The sequence below is a fragment of the Nyctibius grandis genome, chromosome Z, assembly GCF_013368605.1.
Source record: "Nyctibius grandis isolate bNycGra1 chromosome Z, bNycGra1.pri, whole genome shotgun sequence".
Classification (NCBI taxonomy): domain Eukaryota; kingdom Metazoa; phylum Chordata; class Aves; order Nyctibiiformes; family Nyctibiidae; genus Nyctibius; species Nyctibius grandis.
In genome coordinates, this window is record NC_090695.1 from 28,708,662 (window position 1) to 28,731,525 (window position 22,864).

The window sequence follows — 22,864 nt, forward strand, 5'->3', positions numbered from 1 at the left end:
TTCTAATGTAAAATCTACTTTTGAGAACCAAATCTTATCTCCAAACCTGGAGGTAACACAGGTAAGTGAAACAAAACCAGGAAGAAAAATGGAACGAAACAGAGTAAAACAAACCTCTCAGCCTTGAACTACGTTACTGAGTCTTAAATGTAGTATCATAATCTGGAGTTTTAAGTCATAAACTGCAAGCAATAATCTTGTCTGTACTGAGGGTGCAGTGAAGCAAATGAGAAAACTCACTAAGCAAGAATATGGAAATTTACTAAAGCACCTGAGGTACGCAGAGAGCATAGTCATCACATTTTAGTGCACCACTCCTTCACACTTTTTCCTCACAAAGCGTATTGCAACTGCTTTTAGAAAACTTCCATGTGGCAGCAGAGATGCAGGGTAGAAAGCAGCAATGTTCAGTGTGTATCATCTGCAACACTGGATATATTGAAACAGCCAGTTCTCTGGATCACGCCAATAGATATTTGTTTCCAGATTACATCACAGAGCACAAGAGACAAGTAACTTAGGATATCTCCAAGACTAGGCAGGTACATTGCAAAGCAGTATGATAAAGATAGGAAAAATGACCATTCAACAGCTCTTCCCCATTGCTCAAAAGCACCGGCGAGAGCAGGCAGAAGCGTGTTCCCCCGGAGAAAAGCAAGGGGAGCGCTGCAGGGGCGACAGCCCGTGTCACAGCTCAGGCCCCCATCCTCTCGGGTGCTCTCCTTGGCGTGACTTTGCTGAGAGCTGCTACTCACTGACACCTCCACGAGTTACTGCACTTCTCCCCGGGCTACCTGAGCTCCAGGCAGGGCAGTGCTACAGCTACGAGATGCCAAAAATATAATTCAGTGGGGGGAAAAAACCCAGCAGCCCGGAGCACCGCCGGTGCTGGGACTTCATGGCTGCGACGCTTCACCGTCCCTCGTCTCTGCTGCGGTGCTTCGTGGCACTCTTTGCTGCTCCCACACTGACTTCACGGTTATTTCTGCACGCTGCCCTTTGTGTTTAGTATTAACAAAAATAAGAAAAAACACCGCCGTGAAAACAGCAGGACTCGTACGCCTTTGCGAGCGAGGCAACGTCGCCGCAAAGCACAGGGCAACCCTCGGCCAGGCGCAGGGTCAGCCCATTGCTCGCCCGGGCGCTCTGGCAGGAGAGAGGGCTCCACCACCACCGGGCCGATGCCCTTCACGGGCACCCACCGCCACCGAAGGCTTCCCGGCCCCGCTTCCCGGCCCCGCTTTTGTGGCCGTGCGCAGCCGCCTGCCCACCATCCCGCGGGCAGAACGAGCCACGGCGACTGCGGTGGGCGGCTGGCGATGGGGCCCTGCCCCCAGGTGACTCGCCACAGCCACGCCCCCCGCCCTCTGGCCGCGCCGCACCCAGTCACTCAGGGGGCCGGGATGCTTTTTGACCCTCGTCCGTGCCCGTATCACGCGTTTGCGCGACGGAGCTCGCGCCGATAGCTGGGGTTGAGCGCACGGCCCATGGAGCGGGGCGTGGCGGCGCCTGTGCGGCGGCTCCGCGCCACCGGCGGCGACCGCGACCGGCACCGTCGCCTGCCGCCGCGGGAGGACGGCGACACGGGCGGGAAGAAGCCGGGCGGGCCGCGGCGGTGGCGGCTACTGCCGCTGCCCGAGGCGCGGGGCGCGCCGCTGGTGCTGCTGTACCTGCTGGGGCTGCGGGCGCTGGTGGCCCTCTCGCACCGGCGGCTGCTGAGCCAGCCGACCCCCGCCGGGCCCCGCGACTTCAGCGCCCACCGCGCCAGGTACGGCGGGCAGGGCGGGGCGGGGGCTGTGGGACCTGCCCGTGTCGGGCCGGCCGCGGGGCAGAGTCCGCCCGGGGTTACCCCGCGGGCCAGGGCAGCTGCGGCCGCCGTGTGCTTTCCGCAGGGGGCCACGGCGGGAGGCCCGCAGCGGCGGCCTGGCCCTGCCTCCGGGCGGGCGCACGGACGAGCCCGGCTCTGCAGCGTCCCGTTAGTAGTGTGGGTGCAGCGGGTGTGCGCCCCGGGAGTCCCGGCGGCTGGCTGAGCCGGTGGGGCCTGGCCCGTCAGCTGCTGCGTTACTGTCCTCTGCAGAGTGCTTGTGTCGTCCCCTGCACCGGCAAGAGCTCAGAGCTCTCTTGCATGCTTGCAGAAAGTAGGTAAAAATATTTTAAGGGCTCCAGCTCTCGTATACGCTGCCTCTTAAAGGTGCTGTTTTGGGCTGATGAAACCATACATCCTCCATCATACAGATTGCATGGTATTATAAAGTACTTAGTGTTTGGGAAAGTTTGTTTGCAGATTTTTAGTTGGTGTACATCTTGCTAAGAGTGTGCTTATTCAGACATTGAGGAGAGAGCATGTATGCATATGCAGAACTTTACTAAAGATAAAATTTTTAGTTTCTCCGTTCACCCTTTTGTTTCTTTTTGGATTGATATGTGCAAACCAGAAAACCAGTAGTTTGGTTTAGTGCTGTGATAGAGAGGATGTGGAGCTCTGAGTAAAGATCACTAGTACTATATGTCCATTACCGGAATGAGCTTTGGCATTTTGAGTACAGTTACCATCTTAATTAGTTTTAGCCTCTTCTACTTACTATGAGTTTTGAAATAGAACAGTGTACAAAAATGTTACAGTTGTAGATAAGTTACATATTAAATGTTGAACGTGTTGATGCTGAATGTGTAATTTATCTCTTACAGGGGATATCTTGACAACATAACAGCAATTGGGCCCAGAACAGTTGGAAGTCCAGAAAATGAAGTTCTTACAGTTAACTACCTCTTAGAACAAATTAGGGCAATACAAAGAGAAAGCACAGCTGCTCACAAGATATCTGTAGACGTACAGAGGCCCACGGGCTCCTTTAGTATTGACTTTCTAGGAGGCTTTACTAGTTGCTATGCAAACATAACCAATGTTGTTGTGAAGCTGGAACCTCGAAATGGAGCTGAACATGCGGTGTTATCCAATTGTCACTTTGATTCTGTACCAAATAGCCCGGGTAGGTCCACACATTCATTCTGCATTTCTGTATATTACTGAGCCACAGAGCTTGGCTCGCTGTCTTCTTATACCAGGTAGCCTTATAGTCACATGCTAGAATACTGCTTGTGTCAACTAATCTGCTTTATTTCAGTGAGATTCAGTATTTAGCATGACAGGTTGGTCCTATTAAAGTCAGGATTTCACTCTCACTTTCTGGTAGACAGCAAATTACAGATACTATATTTAGATTTCTAGAAAGTTTGCTTATATCTGCCTTTCTTGTAATTCACTGCTTATGCATGTAGTTCATGTGCTACTTCCACCTGTTGTTGAGGTCTTTCCATACTTCTCTACTGATTTAATCCTGGCTTTCCTTTCACAGGATGCTTTGTGCCAGAGACTGTTCCCACCCCTGCTAGCCCGTCTGTTTTCCCCTCCCTTTGCTGGTATCATACTTTATCTCAAATTTTTAGTGTGATATCCTTAAGCCATTTTTTTTTTCTTTCTGCACTCAAAGCTTCTGTCTCAAAAGACTGTAGTGATCAAAGATTAAGGTAGTGTTGCCCTGCTAGTGTGTACATCTCGCTCACTCCTACTTTCACTGTTGCGCGCTCTCTTATTCTTGTTCCTCTGCATTTTTATAAATCTGATAATGTAAAATAATTATTACAGCAAGAGTGTAAACAGCTTTGTAAATACATGGTTTTAACAGTGCCAGGAAGGTAGGGAACTGAAAACCACATGAAAACATTTGTTGTGACACTCAGCCACAGCTGCGCGCCTGTTATTGCAGCTGAAAAATACCTACAGATTTCAGTCACCAACAGCTTAGCTTTACTGAAGTTTCTTCACTTACACTCGACATGATTTTTTTTTTTGGGGGGAGGGTGAACCTTTTGTTCTTTAGCACATGCAAAAAGTTTTCATTATTGAGAAAACAGTTGAGTATTAGCTAGAGAAACAAAGCATTTGCTGTACTGTTTGTGCTTATTTTCTGTCACCAAATAGTATACAGGACTTCTCTTTCTCCTCAGTCATACTTAGGCCAAATTGAACTTAATAACTGTATGATTATTACACATGCTCTGTGATTTAGGAACTGCAGAGATGCTAATTACTGTATTTGTAGACTAAATATGGCTGCTTAAACTTAGAATACTTCACAAACATAATATGATGATTATTGAAAATGGTCTTTAAATTGATGCCCTATGTAAATTGTGTGTCCGCTTCTACAGGTTTTCTACATCAATTGATGTCTATATCAATTACTTTCTTTACAGTTACTCAGACACTAAAATATTTCACCAACCTTGCACAGAGGTGCCAAAAAAAATTAGTGATTTGTATAGGATTATACAGAAAACTGTGGAGGAGCTAGAAATCAGCCTGCCCTTAATGACAAAGCAGCCTGGCCCTTTACCACAATAGTGAGGAACTGCTCTGGTTTTCGTTTTCTTAGTGTGAAACTTGCACATAAGCTAAGCAAGAACCTTTTGTTTTCTGTTCTCCTGTATTTCTGTAAGTTATTTGCTTACAGATTTTTGAATTACCAAAAATGTGTTATTTAAACAGAATCAGCAGGACTCAGTGATCAATGAGTAACATATTTGAAAATCAGATAATAAAACATAATCTGCTGTTGATGCTTATGCATACAAAATGAGTAAAGCAAAACTCAGTAAACCATTAGAGCTTCAGTGTTAGAAAGTTTGACTTCCTTGTGAAGGAAAAATGTAAACTGTAAACTCCTAAAACATGTCTCATGTTCTAGTGGTACTAATTTTCAGTTTATATGGCCTATTTGTTTCTTTTCTAATAAACTTGAAGGCAGAAACATCCTTGAATTTATCACCACAGAGGTAGCTGATAATGTGGTTTTCTTAGGTTAGTGATATTTGCCATAAAATCTGTTTTACCCTCTTGCCAGTTTTGCTGTGTATGAAGTATTTGAGAGCAATACTTTCCTGGTGAGCTTGTGTCATAGTCTGTGGCTACATGGCTTCTTTAATCAGGTGTAAATCTGTATGTCTGTTGAAACCAATAACTTTTGTTTTTCTTAGCTTCACAGCAAGGCAGGTAAGTGACTAATCTTGCTGAAAACTGTAATAACTTATCTGCTGAGTTTTCAACACAGCATAAGTTAGATAAAAGAACTCAGTGTGGCTAAGAGTAGACTACTGATAAATTTGTGTAGCAATATAATCAGGGCTTTAAATCAGATACTTTGGGGGGGCTTTTTGGAAAGCTTTTGGCAGAACAAGGCATTAATTTCTGAGAAACAGATTAGAAAACTGTATTGGAAAGATTTTGGTTTTATTTATTTATTCTAAAGTACTTCTATACAATAAGCTAAGGCTGAAATTTGGACTGAGATTTGTGTTTGTATCAGGAGTATGCCCTTTTCACAGAAGGAGCAGATATGTCTAAATTTTGCCAAGTTACAAAGTTACGGCTTTGGAAAAGCTGCTTTTTTTAATGTGTAAATTAAACAGTTTTAGCAGCTAATGAGTCGTCCCTAATAGCATGCTGAGGCCTGACAACATCTCAATGCACGTTGGCCTCATAAAGGTAACCCAGGCCTAAAGGAATGAGGTTAAATTTCTCTGTTTGCTTTTTTCTTCTCTGGTCTTTGTTGCAATTCTATGTGTTTGTTGTAAGCCATTCTATTCTGCTGATTTCTTTAAGGTGCCAGTGATGACGCTGTTAGCTGTGCAGTGATGCTTGAAATACTTAACACACTTTCAAAATCATCAGAGCCCCTGCAGCATGCTGTCATATTCTTATTTAATGGTGCAGAAGAAAATATTTTGCAGGTGAGAATATGCCAGAATTGTAAAGTATACATCAAAGCTTTGTATTAAGACTCTGACAGAGGAAGGATTAACTGCAGATATGGCTTGTATTTAATCTGTTGAAATATTAGTTAAATGCCAGTCTTAACATTCTCTAAGGAAAATGTATTTGATTTCAAAGGGAAAAATATACTTAGGTTAAGAATATTGTCCATATTAATTTAATTAGAAGACTTGGATTTTCTGCATCTGTTTGTGCTGTAAGTGATCTGGCAGCTTCATCCAGTCTTGAGTTATGATCATACATGATGGAAAATAATATTTAGGCTGGTCTGGAAGATATTTGACCTATATTTTTTTTTGTTTTCCCGTCAAGGCTAGTCATGGCTTCATTACACAACATGAGTGGGCCAAGTCAATTAGAGCTTTTATTAACCTGGAGGCAGCAGGTGTAGGAGGAAAAGAACTTGTTTTTCAAACAGGTATGAGCTTGCAGTGTGTCCAGTCTCTACACTGGGATAATTTGATAATAAACAATGTAGACATGAAGGAGTATTGAAAGTGACTCATAAGCAAAAGACAGGAGAACCTCTGTGCCTCTTCTCTAACCCTGTGCAGCAAGTAAGTTGCTCTCCATCTTGAGATACATGTAGGCTAAAGCACTGCCACAGAAGTTGCCTCGTAGGTGGGAAGCCTGTGTAGAACAGAATTACAGAAGTTGTATTTTCCTTTTACATCAAGGTAATAAGCAGAAAAACAGATTTGAGTATCTTGTATATCTTGCATACTCATATTTTCATATACTTTATTTAATTTTCACAGCAGATCTTTCAAAATCTTTGCAGGGAGATGTTGGCATTAGAATTCCATCTGCTATTCACAAAGCAGCAAAACTTCTGTGTTTTGTAGGCTACAGCAGGAGAGTTGGACTAGATGACTTTTCAAGGTCCCTTCGAACCCAAACTATTCTATGATTCTATGAGTCTGCTTCATCGTTGGATTGCAGACTTCCTTCTACTGCTGGAGCTGCTTAATTGTTTACTTGCGTTGGTTGCTTTAGTGGAGAGACTTTCCTCTAAACAACAGTTTTGAGGTTGTTACATAGATGATAAGTTGGAAACTCTGCTAAAGGTTTTGACTTCTTCATTAGTGCTGGGTCTTTTCTGGAAGATGGATTATGTGCTCTACCACTGAACACTCAAGGCATCAGTGGGGTCTTTTTTTTCCCTAAGCATAACTCCTTTCTCTCAAGTGTGAGTGATTCAGCCAACACATGCACTTAGTATATACCCTGTGGGGCAACAGCGTTAAAAGTCTGGTGAATTCCTTTGTGTTATGTCTTTGTTACCATAAAGATACATACTTAACTGAAGGTCAAAAAGTATTTGTTGTGAACTTTCTGTTCATTTTCTGTTAGGACCTGAGAATCCTTGGTTGGTACAAGCATACGTAACTGCGGCCAAACATCCCTTTGCCTCTGTGGTGGCACAGGAAATATTTCAGAGTGGTATTATCCCAGCAGATACTGACTTCCGTATCTACAGGGACTTTGGCAATGTTCCAGGTATGTTGTCAGAAGACATGTCAAAGCATGTTATGCAGCCATTTATTTTAAGTTTATAACAAGGAGACTGTTCTGCAGTTCACTATGTGAAGGTCCTCAAATTTGGTTTGTCTTTCAGTTTGGGAGCAAATTTTCCTGCTTTTTTTCTAAGGCAAGAGCCTTTAGATTTGATTTCTCATGTAGGTGGTTAAGGATGTTTTTTGGAGACTGCTGTTTTTCAGAAAGACTACACGGTAGAAAAGTTTCCTGAAAATGAGAACACTCCAGGAATTAACAGTACATGATTAAATATTCTGTCTTGAAACATGTTGGTGATGATGCTTATAACCTGCTTGCAGGAATTAAATGTCTGTATCTAATGGATAAACCAAAATAATTTTTTTTAAGATAGTGACTTAGTAATTAATGCATTTTCATTACTTTTTTTTGTCATCAAGCATAGGACAGCAGTTTTTGGTTTTGCTAATCTGTTAACAGTTTGCTATCCATTCTGCAGAGAATGACCAGTGGGCAAAAATGTGGAACAGACAATGCAGATGCAATTCAAAGAAATTTAAACTTCTGTAAAATCTTTGCTGCTGGCACAGGTCGCTTTCTAGACAAGTGATATTTCTGAATTGATTCTTAGAACAAAACATGTTGGCATATTCCGAACTGTTCCAAAGTACGCTTCTAGACTGAAAATAAAGTAGCTGATTTTGAACAATGTTCTTTATTTGTTCAGAATCATACCTGGATCATAAATGGTAAATGAATTCTCACTGACCTCTAATCAAATAGAAATGAAATAATTGAGTTAAAGAACTAGTTTGTTCTCTTTGTCCACTGGTAGAATTGAGGTCTGATTTGTTAAACCACTGCAAAATGGTGAGGGTTCAGATTGCAGACAGTGGCTTTTTGCATATGCAGCTGAGAGGGTGTGTGTTTAGGATACACTGAATGTATAATTAATCTAGCAGAAATTTTTTTTTTGTAAATATTTTTTAGTTTTTTGTACAAATTATTTGTACTTTTAAATTAAGAGTTTTCAGACTGGCTGTTTGAAAAGCTGTTTACAAATTAGAAGTAAAAAGAACACACCTGGTATTTTGAGAAGGTGTTTCTGTAGTTCCACAGTGCTATTTTTTATTACTGTTCAGTGTGACTATCTATTGATGTTTTACTAGCAAATGTTTGGAAAGCACCCTGTACATCTTTTCTGAAGCTGAGATGATTAAGGATTTTCATGTGTTTCACCAGTAGAGATCAGTTTGTGTACAGATGTCATGCAAATCAACATGTTAGAAAGGACAGATATTTTAAAATGTTTTAAAAGTGTCCTTTTTAAAATGCACATAAAATCCCAGTTAGTCTTCTTTCTGCAAAGCAGACTATTTTGTTCATCTTTAAGGATAGTGAGTGGGCTACAAAGTAGAGCAATGTTTTGTGTGAAATATATCTGAGGCTTTCACGTGTTTGTTTTGAGGTTTTAGGTTTATGTAATTTCAAACATGCTTTTTTTCTTTCTATAGGAATAGATTTGGCTTTTATTGAAAATGGCTACATTTATCATACAAAATATGACACATCAGACAGAATTTTAACAGATACCATTCAGAGAGCAGGTTGGTATTTCAAGAATTTGGGAATTTACTAACAAGTAGCATGGTAGCTGCCTTTTCATTTTGCTGTGAGACTACCATCGCAAGAAACTAACAATTTTAATTACAAATTTAGAACATGTTAGACATGTTCTAAAGAACTAGCTGAATGCATGTCTTTAAAATACAAAGGAAATATGTTTGGTCAACTTGGGAAGATAAACTTTATCAGCATCCAGTGGTGTTGATTTGAAAGTAACTGTGGAATCTAATTAAGGTTAGAATGTAGCCATTGATACATGATAGTTCAGCATTTTATGTTCCCTTTCTCTCAGTAAGTCCCTTTACTGATTAGTGTTCATCATGAGAAGCTTATGGTTAAGTTGGTGGCATAGAGACTGATCTGCCAACAGAGGTTTTTCTTTTAGAATGTATCCAATTCAAACTTATGTGGTAGCACATGGACTGTGGATAAACAGGATTTATTTTCTACTAACAGGTTGTGCTCATAGTAGGCAATTTGACAGACTGCAGTAAAGAAAATTACAGTAAAACCTTTAGTTTCCCAGGAAAACTAACATAATCCTAAATGCCTCCAGGATATTGACCATTTCCCTCTTTAAGCTTATACAGAAGCCAACTTAGATGACCAGCATAAATAAGAGTTTTAAACACTTCCTTGTGCCAACGCAGTTGCAAGACAGAAAGTAACATTTATAAATTCCTGCTGGAAAGATGATTTTACTGGTCATGGTGGTTATGTAGAGCATCTCTTGCTAAAAGTGTCACAGCTTAAAAAAAAAAAAAAAAAAGACAAGCTTTTCAGCCAGTAAGCACTTCTACAGGTCAAGTAAAAGCGAAATGAAAGTTGAGAGCAATTGCTCTCACTTGATTACATGTGCTTTGGCTGTACTGTGAGAAAGGAAAAGGTGGTTGGTACCTATAGGCTATAAAGGAAAATAGCCTCCTTGTCTCCTACCATACAGTCATCTAAGGAAAGAAAGACAGGTAATTCGTAGTTGTTGAGACATGGAGGGGTTACTAGTGGCACAGAGAATAAGAGGAAGATTAGGAAATTATAAACTCTTCTATGGGTTAGCCTTGAAGTCCGATGCTTTAATATCAGACCTGAAGAAGGACTTATGGGCTGAAAGCCTGACTATTCCCTTCATTGCTACGGTGTTTAAATACATGAAGCTTCTCAAGTACACTTATTTTAGTGATAGCTGTATAGATTAACTCATGAAAATATTATGCTGTCCATACCATCGAATACCTGTTTCAGAATAATCAGTTGTATATTCCCGTCTTTGAGGGTATTTCAATACAGTTTTATTTTTAAGAATGCTTATATTTAAAAGAAAGCTGTGTACTAATTCATCAGCCCTGATGTAGTTGTGTTTTGTATCTGCTTTTTTAATAGGTGACAATATTCTAGCTGTCTTAAAATACCTAGCAACATCAGATAAGTTGGCTAAATCTTTTGAATATCGACATGGAAATGTTGTGTTCTTTGATGTACTTGGTTTATTTGTCCTGTCTTATCCTGCTCGTGTTGGCACCATCATGAACTATATTACAGCAGCAATTGCTTTTCTTTATTTAAGCAAGAAATTATTACAGCCCAAAACCAGAGGTGAGTCTAGTTCTTAAAAAATAAAATCACATTACTCTTTAACAAATAGTAGATGAAGTGTTCAGGCAATTAAGGCATCTTTTTAGATAAAGTTCAGAAATAAATTTTAGGTGTGCAGCATGCCATAGGAGTTGCTTTGTATTTAAATCTCTAAACTGTGAATAGTTATGATGAGGAAAGACTATGATAGGCCTAGATGTCTAACATTTATGAATCACAATTACGTCTCTTATCCTTTTATGAAGATTAAAATTAATCTTTTAAAGTTCTGAAAATGGAAAAAAAAATATTTGCTTTGTGTCTGTATAAACTCTTTGTTCTGTTAGCACAGGTATGGCTTCAGAATCATGTTTCTTTAACACCTGTCCATAGGCAGGAGTAAATAAGAAAACAACAAATGGGGAAAAAGATAACAAATAATAAGGGGTGTAAAACAACTTAAATCTTCTAGTTAGACCTTTTCAGGTATGTGTAGGAACATACCTGTTTTAAAAAAAAAAATCAAACCAAAACGAACACCCACCCCCTGCCCCCCAAAATCCAGAAAACTTTTTTGGAGTAAGAAAAAGTTACAAGAAAAGCAACTCCAATTTTTTTTTTTTGAGACTTTATAGATGGTAGAGTGGCTCCACTGGTTCCTTAGAGAAATTTCTACTACCAGGAACATGGTAATCTTCAAAATACACTAGTACTCTGGGAATAAATCTTGCAGTGGGGAAGATGCAGAGAGACTTGCAAATAAATAAGCTAAGTGATTTAGACCATGCTGTTAAGAAAACTTCAGAGTGGACTCCTCATGCATTTTTATTTTGATCATTAAAGCAATTGTACTGTGGGGTAATTACAATCTTGATGATGGCCTGCAGTAGAATATGTGACTGTTGAATGAAAATTCTTTTTTCTTTTTCATAGCTATTCATAACCTGAAGAAATTATTTACTGCATTCGGCTTAACACTGATAAGCTGGGTCTGCACACTGGCAACAGTCCTTATTGTGGCAGTGTTTGTCTCTGTCATTGGACAGTCTCTTTCTTGGTACACCCATTTCTATGTTTCTGTGTTTCTGTATGGCACTGCAGCTGCAGCTATGCTCATTCTTGTGCATACACTAGCCAAGAAATTCTTCTACAAGGTAAGCTTCACTTATTGATAATGTTGAAGGGTAATGTAGTGTTTAATCTCTGGAAGACTTAATTTTTGAGTTGATTAAGAAGATTGAAAAAATGTTCTGCATTAGACAGAAGTATTTAAAATGTTGCTGTAAAAATTGCTTTATCTAAGCATAGGGATTGCTCTACTAAATCAGAGTCAGGAGCTTTGTGATTTAAGGCCTCCTCCTTGCTAATGACCTCCTGCTAATTCTCCTGTCTGCACCTTCCCTTCCTGCCATCAGTTCAGTGATCAGAGATCAGAGCAACAGCTGGAGAATTTAGGTTTTTTGATACCTTTCAATGTTCTTGATAATTACAGAATCTACATATATACTTGAATGTTCTTTGAATCTTATGAGATTCTTGCTTCTGAATGTACTTGTATGAGAGGTTCCCTAAATTTAATGATTTATTTTGGTACGGTACCTCCTTATGTATCTTTTCTTATTCTTTATTTAATCTAATTTATCATTTACATTTTGTTGTGAAACTTGGAATTCCAGTTCTCTGGTTTATTCTGTCCTTTTATTATGTATGTTGTTTTGGTGATGTCATTTGTATTCATAGTCGTCTAAGCAAATAATAAGATTTTTTTTTTTCAGATGGTTCATATGAGAGCTTTTCTCTTTTATCTATCAGAATTTCTAGTTCTGTCATGCCCTCTTCTAATATAGTAATCTGTGCTGTATAGAGCTTTCTAAACGAAGATGTTTAAAAATTTGAGTAGTCTCCCTTCCCTCTATAATTATTCTGATTATTAGTTGTTTTGACTACAGCTGGAGATGGAACAGAGCTCTTGATAGTCCATGTTCTTTTCTGCAATAGGCAAAGGTCATTTAGGCCCCTGCAAGGCTTGGTGAGGATTTGGTGTATGTTACATTTCCATTGCTGTCACTTGTCATGATTACTGTCTATCTACCTTTTTTGCTTAGAATTCTCTTTTACAGACTAACAAACACAATTTAACTTGCATAATAATGTCGTAACAATCCAAAATGCTTGGATGATAGTTTAATGGTTTTGTATTAAAAACAAATAGGGCCTTGAGGTGGTGCCTTGAGGTCTCCGACACATGATGCTCTTCCAGGGCAGAAGTCAACTACTTGAGCCTGTTAGATGTAGATTTTAGGCACTGTAATATTTAGTCATTCAGCTTGCTGTTTCTTACCTTCTCGGCCATTGGTACAAGCTTTGGGCAAGGGAGTTTAGGAAACCCTTAGGAAACCCTGAGCCAAATCCAGCTTCATGCAAGTATGTGAAGAAGTTTTAAGAACTTACTGAAATTTGATTGTATGGAAAGTTCGGGGTGGATCTATCATGTCTTTATCTGTGTTTTTTAGTTGCTTGGGGAAGGGGATGGTTATGTGGTATATGTATCTAAACAAATACATGTATGTGGTGTTGTCCGTTTGTGGAAAATATGAGGCATTTGTAAAACAGATGTTCTCTAGTCTTTCAGAAGAGCTGACGGTAGAGCATACTTTCACTAACTGTTCAGCCATTCCAGGCTCTGGATCTACTTCTTGCCTGCTGATTGTCTGATCAGCAGATCAACCAACTTGATATCATGAGTCTCTTAATTTTCTTGCATGCTGTAGCTTGCAGTACACCATACAGTTTATGCTGCCTCTGTAACTTACATTGTACTTAAGCATTGCATAAACATTTTGGAAGTTAATCTCTTACTTGGCTATCACAGGCAATGCCAGGGTGTTTTCTGTTAGTGGCTGAAGAACTTGTGAATTAATAAGCTTTTTGTTTCGAAATAGGTTTGGCAACTCATATGTTTCTTCCCCACCTCTTTTTTTTTTCTTTTTTTCTTCTCAGCCTGAAACTGAATTGGGTGCTTTCTGATAGCCATTGTTGACAGGAGCAGTCCTTCTTGCTACTAGCAGGATTCACAGTTAAGGATCTTGCACTGAAAACAGTGCAGCATTGCCCTTGTAACTTTAAAAAAAACCCACAAAAACAAACCACATTTTTTATGGTTAAACTTCATTCTTTTTTGGAAACTTATCTGGTATTACGTGACCCATGCATATCTTTTCTGCAAAACAAATAATGTATTTTAAAGAGCAGACTTACGAAGTGACAGCTGTGGGATGACCTATAAAGGCACCAGTATAATATTTGTGTGCTAGTGGCGGTGCTTATATGAAAAGTGTATTAACAGCTGCTGTTCAAAACCAGGTTTAGAATCTTGGGAGATACAGGTAATTCTTTCACGTATAAGTACTACATACTTAGACGTAACTTTTTTATATGCTTCACAAATACCAATGCTTTTTATAAAAAAGCTGTGTTTGCCTACGCACCTGAAACATTAGCCTTCCATCTTCTTGGTATTGTCATTTGTATGTTTCCTTCCTCCTCCACCCCAGCCCATGTAATCTCTTTTTTCAAGCTACATCAGAGCAGTTTAAAAAATAAGAAAGTATACTGTCATGGATAACTCTAAATGGTAAGAGAATGGTGAGATGATGCTTGTCAAAATTCTTTTGTCCAAGGAAAACAATTATATACAAGAAATAAGGATTTTTCTGTCTGTTCTTATGAGTTGTGATACATGGAATATGCTCAGTAATGACTGTATTTGCCTTTTTTTTTTCTTACAGAATATGAATGAGCAGTACCTGGGAGATATTTTTTTTGATGCCTCATTGATGATTTGGTCTATAGCATTGGCTACAATTACTCAGATGGGCCTTTGTTCAGCATTCATTTGCATGTTATGGGTAGCATTTCCTTTACTTGCTAAGCTGATGATCCATAAAGAATTTAGCCAAAAAGGTATCAGTTTTGAGGGGGGGAGGTTGTATTTCAAAATATCTGCCACTACTATTGTACATTGGATGTTTTCCTCCAAACTCAGTTATTTAAGCAAAAGAAATCCCAAACTTTGAATTTTGAATAGTCAAAGTACACATGTAACATTTTTGTAACAAGAAACAGCATTCTTGAACTCAAAACATTTTCAAAATATGGAGAAGCTCTTTAAAAAAAATACACTGAAAACCATCCTATGTCTCAGGCTAAAAACAATGATACTATGTGGAGTTACTAATAAGTGATCAGATACTTTGATGGACAGTGAAAGTTGTTAAGAAGTACTGTAATATTTAAACAGTGTTTGGGGCAGAACACCTGTTTGAATTTTATTTTTTTTTTTGTAATACAAGAATAGTTTTGTATTGTTTTTTGAAAGAGTTGTATGGGCATTGGCTATGCAAAATGAGATCCCCTTTCCATATCCATGTCAGGGTTGAGGACCAGTATTGTGTATTGGGCCTTGCAGCAGTACATGGATATATTAGTAAAGCTATCTGTTTACATCCTTTTAAGCTTTTACAGTTTTTTTGTCTTTTAGTGGCTTTTTTTTTTGTCATCTATAGGTGCCACAATGAAGTTTGTTATGATGTATATGCTGGGAATGTTTGTTGCCTATCTGTATATGATGTATCTTAGTTGGGCTGTATTTGAAATGTTTACGCCTATCATGGGACGAAGTGGTTCAGAAATTCTACCAGACGTGGTGTTGGCAGGATTTATTGTGCTCATCACTATGATTCTGTCATCCTATTTTGTAAGTAGAATTTGAAAATGTTGTTTAAAACTTTTAAACTTTCTCTAGAGTTTAAAATCAATGTTTTTCTAAATTAATACTTGAAGTTAATGATAGTTTGGCAATATTTTAAATGTTACAGGAAACTTCTAGGAAAGATATCAAAGATTCCATGTTTTGTGGTAGTCAAAGAAAAGTCATTGAAGCAGGGGTTACAAAAATACATCTGCTCTATGATGAAGTAGTAAAGATTGGTGTAAGATATGCAATTTAATGCTGGAGTTTGAATAGGCATTCATTTTAGGTGCAGTATAGGCTGAACAATACATATACTACATTTAAAAAAAAAATTCTCAGGGTTTTTTTTTCTGCTGCCCTTGCTACAAAGGTTCTAGGTTTTGTTGGCAGATATTTTAAAAAATAGGAAATTTTTGAAAGCTCCAGTAAGTACTCACTTTATTCCTTTTGGTTTTAAATACTGAGATACAAATAAGTGTCTTGTGTCAGGTAGTACTTGCAATGATATCTTTTTAATGTACTTTCAGTTACATAATTGGATTTTAGAGTTATACAAATAGTGTCTTATCTCTTAAGTCTTGCAGTTTTATAACTGGGTTGTCTTTTTATTCTCTAGATTAACTTCATTTACCTTGTCAAAAGTACAAAAACGACGCTAATAACTTTAACTACTGTGTCTGTAGTCACTCTGATTCTCGTTTGTAGTGGAATCTTCTTTCCTTACAGTTCTGATGCAGCTAATCCAAAGCCTAAGCGAGTCTTTCTTCAGGTAAGAAAAGCCTTGCATATTGTATTGCCTCTGTTGGTTGCAAGACTGTTTGTTTTTTTCAAAGCTTAACCCACCCTACTCTGCGCCCCACCACCCCAAAAAGAGTAACCTTCCCTTTCTTGCTTGATTTAAAAGCTCTAATGATTATTACTGGATTTGAAAGAATTGCTCTTGTTTCCCTTGTTCAGTCTCTGTGTTCAGTTCATCTATGTCAGAAGAACAGGGTTTTTTTGTTTTTTTTTAAGTGGGACCGTTGAGTAAGCAAAGATAATTTTAAAAGTGAATGTTGTGGGAGATGAGCAAATACTTACAGGCACAGCCATCTTCTGAATGTAGGTGGTTTTATGATATGTTTCTTTTATCTGAGTAATTATGTATATATATTCATAAATACTCGTGTGTGTTCAGTGCATACTGAAAACGCAGTAGACCTTAAGGATTGACATGGAGAATGTTTCAGAATCACTTCTGACTCTTGTGACCTGCACAGGCTCCATCATCTTTCTGTCTATCTTTTTTTCTTCTTCTTTTAGCACACAAGCAGAAGATTTCATGATCTAGATGGAAATGTGGTTAAAAGTGACTCTGGTATATGGATTAATGGATTTGATTATAATGGAATATCTCACATAACTCCCCATGTACCTGAAATCAATGACACTATTAGAACTCCATGTGAGGAGCAGGCTCCTTTCTGTGGCCTTCCTTGGATTCTGCCGATACATTTCATGTTCCGGTCAGTGTGAACCCTGCTTCACTTAAGCACTTACTGCCAAAGCACATTGGTCATTTACACAGTCTTACTTTTTCTTGCCTTACATAAGCAAGGCTAATCTTGGTCTAAAAGTAAATAATCCTTCCACTTCAGGAGACACTTAAACTTCTGTCTGGTGTCTTCTGCCAGAATCTCTGCAAGAGGTTGCTGGGTCTCCTGCAGGAGCTCTAGAAGTTGATGTCAGCACTAGTGGAGAAAAAGGTGATGGTGGGGGGTGCTTCTGACGGGCAGTTCAGAGTAGAAGTATGTATGTCTCTTCCCTTCTTCCCCACCTCACCCCAGCTGACACCAGAGGAAGTCTAGAGTAGCTGATCTCCACAGAAGACTACTAGCTGCTGTGACTGTTTCTCATTCTTACTTATTTTATTGTTTTTTAAATTAAGGCAGATGAAGGTAATGAATGAACACACTGATGAATATTTTTCTATTAATATGCCCTTTAAATATGTTTGGCCACAAGCTGCTAATTTTACCTGCCTTCTGCTAGAATCAGTAGCTTTTGAATATTTCACTTAGTAACAGCACAGTCAGCTATATCATACAAGAATTTTTTCTTGGCTTCTAATATTTAATACTTCTGCATGTTGCATTGAGAATAAGTTAAAACTTTTTTTTTTAAAAACAGAAAAAACTGGTACCTTCCTGCTCCAGAAATTTTTCCAAGAAGCCCCATTCACTTTAAAGTTCTGTCCAAGGAGCTGATGCCCTGGAACTCTGTGAGGTTAAGCTTTGAAGTATCTGGTGAGTGACTGAAGCTTCTGGTTTGTGGTTTGTGTTCATTTTTATGCCTGTAATAAATCAGTTTGACTTCAGTACTGCAGGTTCTAGTGCCATTGCCAAGATAGTGAGCTTCGTGCGAATAGCATGAATTAATTCCATTTCATAACACACTAAAAGCTATGGGTGTTGAGTTGCAGTTGTTATTTGAGGGACTGATTACCTTCTCTATTTTGAGTAAGCCTTGATCTTTTTATAGCAAGTCCTTTCTTAAAGTCCGTTTTATAGCTCTGTCCCTCTCCTACATCATCATCATCTCATTTATCTCACTGCTTAGACATAACTGAAGCTTCTTCTGTAGAGAAGACAGTTATATAATGTTTTGGAAGACGCGAATAGTAATACACAGATAACATGCAACTATAGACAAAAATAGATGGTTATTCTACCTCAACCTGTTGATACATCTAGATACGTATTCCTATCTCTGCAGGTCCAAGTCATATGTCTCTGTATGTTCGGCCACATGAAGGAGCAGCTCTGTCCACCTGGTCTCTTGGGGATGGTGTGCCAGTTGCTAGCTTCGGAGGAGACTACTTTGTGTTTTACTCCCACGGGCTGCAGGCTACACCGTGGAGCTTCTGGGTAGAACTGACGGTGAGTATGCTGCTGCTGGAAGCCCGGCCATCTCTTGGTCTGCGCTGTTGTCACCATTTCTGCATTCTTATGTGAAAAACATCATAATAATTTTTCTTAAGCTTTGCTTTATTTGATAGATCCTAATTCTAGCTTCCCTCTTTTAATTTGTTCCTTAATTTTATATATCAGCTCACATATGTGTTTGATGCTTAGTCCACTAATTTGCCAAGCAGCCAAAAGGAGAATATTTTGCTTGTCTCCATGGCCTTAGGTCATAAGTTTGGATTTCTCTGATCTTAACCTCACAGTTCTTGAAGTTGTATCTTTATTACTGTTATTTCAGAATTCTTTTGCCTGTTGTGAGTAGTTTTCTTTTCATGTATTTTGTTTGCATGGTTTTGGAAATTACAGGGAGTCCTTGGTGGGAAACTTACCTGTCTTGAAGCTGGAGAGAGTTGTAAAAGCTTTGTTTTCTAAATTTTCTTTTCCATTATTTTCAGTTGGAAGCAAGGTTTTCAGCATTGCTATATTTCAGTGGGATTTATGATCCGCCCACCCACCCCTTAACATGACAGTGAAGAACTTTTTTCCTATCTGTGTTTATTACAGATTTAACAGTGTCTTATTCTTTAAGTAAATATTAGAAGAACCTTTGAAAGTTCAGGAAGCCCCTTGCTCGTTCCTGGATCAGGCAGTCTGAATACTTGACCAAATAGTCCTCTGAGGGTACTTGATAAAGGCAGACAGGTATCTGCCGTGTGACAAGCTTTGCAAGATTTCATAGTGGCAAAGTGAGGCAGAAAAGGCTTTTCATCCTAAGGATTCACAATAGAAGGGTCAGTATAAATGCTGTGTTGAGTCCATTTGACAGATATAAACGCTGAAGTTAAAGCATGTGCAAGCTATGTAACATGTCAGAGGCACTGTGATCTGAATGCCTACTTGCAAGTTCAATTCAAATTGAACTCACCATGTAATCAGACTGATACGTTTGAAGATAGTGTTTTAACATATAGTACAAAGAACTGCAGGATGAAGTTTGTTGCATAGATGCTAAATCAGTGGAAAAGTACATCTGGATTGATCTTATGTTTAAAAGCCATAAACAGTCATAAAGACTGTGTTGCCCTTTTCTCACTTTCAGGCACCAGAAAAGCATTCTGATGGAATAGTCTCCCTTGCCATAGCAGCACATTACTTTTTTGGGGAAGATCAAAAGTCACCTCAACTCTATGCCTTGTTGGAGAGGTTTCCAAACTGGACGTTTTTTTCTGGTTGGTCCTGCACTTACGACCTTTTTGTCTTTTAATGTTGACAGTAATGCAGTGCTAATAAGGTAGTCTCTCTGATGCAGAATGCTGTTGTAGCAAACAGTTCTAAGAAGATGCTTGGCAACAAATGGTGTTTCTTTGGCAGTTTGACTGTTTAAAGACTATTGCTCTCTTGGGGATATAGTGATACTTCGTGTCAATGTAAATACAGTTCACCTTGGTTCTTCCACTGAAGTGGCAGTTTGACTAGTGGGCTTGTTAAAATGAAAACTGCATTTGAGGAGGCAATGCTACCATAATGTGATGGCAATTGTAATCATTAAATTATTTTGATGTTCTGTAAAATATAACTGTACTTCACACACACGTGGGGACTATCACCTACCGATCTTATCCGTCCTATTAAAGTAAGACCTTCAGCTAAAAGATGCTTGTTCACATGGCAGGAGGCAGGGGGAGGACAGAGGTGGCAAAGTCCTAAAACATTACTTTTGTCACTGGATGAAGTCACTAAAAGCTATGATGCTTGTGTAGGTTGCATTCCCAGTCCTTGGCAAATGCACAATGCAGAAAAATTGATAGGATGATGGAATGTGGTAATTATTTACCTAGATTATCTTTTTCACATAATATGTTTCTGTTAAAAACTTCGTTCCTACACTTCTGCCTGTCTCTTCAGTGTTACAACTTGAGTGGGTAAGTTTGACCTGAAGATCATCTTGTTTTGTTCCTGTTGGGATCTTTCAGTATCAGCATATAAGCATGTGACTTGCTCTCTTGTATGTAAGAGTGCTAAGTCCCCACTCCTTGATGTCGATGTCTTATAATTAATCTACTCTAAATTTCAAGTTATCTTCTAATTTATTAGAATTGGCTAATTTTTGGTATCTCCTCTGGAGAGACTTTTGGTAATGTGATAGTATTGCACTTTGCTAATACTGTTTCTTAAAATACAGTTTGCTTTCCATAAGGAAAAATACCAAGAAGAGTCATCTTTAAAAAGATGTCTAATATCTCTGGATTGCTCTTGTTTAATTTCCACAGTGTGAGTGATTTAGAATATCTTCCAGTTTTAATTGACAAGCTTTGAGTTCAGAAGCCACTGACCTCTTTGGTTTTTTTTATACTCCCAGGTTTTTTTTCAGTGCAGCATAACAGTTAATGCTAGTTTCTGAAATTCAAAGAACTCTCTGTACCTGAAGAAACTTTTTCATGCTTTTTTCCAAACAATACATAAAACATTCTGTGACATCAATACCACAATACAGATTGTACAGATTAGTATTTTGTTTATCTCATGAGTATTGCCAAATTGCATGCAAAGCAGATTTTGTGCATGCATCATCATTTCAAGTAAAAACATGTAAGTACAGGAAAGTTTGCAGGGCATGTGAAAGAGAATTCTGTGACACTTTCATTTGTGTGGGCTGTGATGGACAGCAGCTTCCCAATCAGGTATTTTTCCTTCAAATTGTTCTGTAGTTGTGTATGATAGTGGCAAGAACCAGTCTTATTTGTTGCAAGTCAGCTGACTCAGGGATTAGGGTAAGAGGTTTAAGTACTGTAATCATAATGAACTGGCCATCAGTATCTTAAAACCAGTGGGTCTTTCTACACTAATGTGCATTAATCATCACTTGATTATATCTGATTTGAAATGACAATCCCTATATTATGCATTTATTTTTTTAAAAAAAGTGCTATTAATGATTTGAAAAACAGAGTTTTAGTTTGTAACTCACATGTCTCAAAAAATGTTTCATACTGTACTCTAGCTGATGCACAGCTAGTTCACTAAAGCTGCACTGATACTTACAGTCTTCCAGAGTTTTGATTTTTATCTTGTGTTTTGCCTCTGATTTAAAGCTTTGAAAAAGTGCTACGTGAAGAATTTGTACTGGGAGCCAAAAATATAAAAATGCCTGTTAGCAATTTTTGCAACTTCAGTGAAGCAATAACTTTTGCTAACTCAGGATTTAACCTTTATTAAATAATTTAATTAAGAGGGATGTCTAGTTTGTTGTAAATTTGTGTCTTTGTAAATAAAAGTGAAACTTAATGTTGAGTTGTTTTTATTCATTGCACTAATGTTTTATTTAAGCTTGGGGTAGAAATACTGCTAGTGATGCTGGAGTTAGACAGCTAGAGTTAGAGCTGTGTGGAAGATATGCATAGCCAAAGAATGTAAAAATCACCTAAGATGAGAAATGTTAAAATGAGGGCCCTGGCTGGTTGCCTGGAGCGGAAAGTTCTCCTTGAAACAGGATGTGGTATGGAAGAGTCACTGGTAGCAAAGCTAAGTATTCTTTGCAAAACTGATAGTTGAGAGCAAATTTATTGTTGATCACAGGTAGAAAAACAGGATGGAAAATTTCGCCAACTGTTTTAGTGTCCATCTGCTTCCCCATTCAGTACAATAGATTAGTCTTCTGCTACTGTGATTTATTATTTCTCATAAAAAGTATTGTGTGTCTTATTCTGTGAAATATACAAAAAGTAAACAGCTGGTACTTTTAAGGATAGAAGGGCATGAGAGTAGAAGTAGTCTTTATTCTTAGTGGGGGCAGTAAGCAGCTAGTTGATTGGAATTCCCCTATGTTCATCTGAAACAATTTACATGCACAGCCTTTTCTAAATTGCTTTACTCTTCCTTAATGCTAGAGTTCTTCCCTGACTTTTGATGGCTTTGAGAATCTGTTATGTTCTCTAGTAACATACATAGTATTCTGTTATGTATCTATAGGTAAAAGAGCTTCAGCTTGTCAGTTTAAGCATGTGGTGGCAAAGGAGGTCGGTACATGTTGTGGTTATACAACCTAATGTAGCATTAGAATGTGTCACCATACCTTCAGATTGCCTGTCAAATAGAAGTATGCATTTGAAGAAAGAAAGTGTTTGCATTTGAAGAAAGAAAGTGTTGGGGTAGGTGCAATTAAGAGAATTTCAGCTATTATACACAAAGTGACAGATTGTTGAGCTGAGTGGAGCTGTTCTGTGTTAGAAAGACCTGTCTTTAATGTCTGTTCAATCTAGGTTGGGTTGCAAGCCTGTTGTAAAAACATTAATCAAATAGACAAGATCTAACAAGCCTATACAGAGCTAATTGTAGCATATGGGACATAGCTGGTACTGCTGTTCAGTACTTTTTTCCTTGAGGGCTAAACCTAATCTGGTTCTTGATAATAATCTGGAAGGAGCCTGCAGGATGACCCATCTTAGAACTTGATATGTGGCCTTAGTGAAGGATGGTGTCTTAGTTTAGCTCACACCCAGGGCTAAACAATAAACAGTTTTTCTCTCACCCAATGTCCCTTCCTCAACTGAGGAAGGGAATTGGGAAAAGAAGGGAGACTTGTGGGTTTGAAATTAAACAGATTTAATAAAATAAAGAAACCAATATCAATAAGAACAC

General features: G+C 38.7%; 1 protein-coding gene across 1 annotated transcript; it reads left to right on the forward strand.

Annotated features, from left to right (window-relative positions):
* The first annotated feature begins 1,487 nt into the window (after window positions 1–1,487).
* ERMP1 (endoplasmic reticulum metallopeptidase 1) lies at window positions 1,488–21,477 on the forward strand. The gene is made up of 15 exons (XM_068422736.1): window positions 1,488–1,768; window positions 2,689–2,990; window positions 5,663–5,790; window positions 6,146–6,251; window positions 7,187–7,333; window positions 8,845–8,937; window positions 10,337–10,549; window positions 11,462–11,682; window positions 14,317–14,491; window positions 15,094–15,284; window positions 15,898–16,050; window positions 16,584–16,786; window positions 17,451–17,566; window positions 18,036–18,199; window positions 19,326–21,477. Exons 1-15 carry the CDS (start codon window positions 1,488–1,490, stop codon window positions 19,488–19,490), a joined length of 2,658 nt encoding a protein of 885 aa, XP_068278837.1. The 3' UTR covers window positions 19,491–21,477.
* Window positions 21,478–22,864: the final 1,387 nt, after the last annotated feature.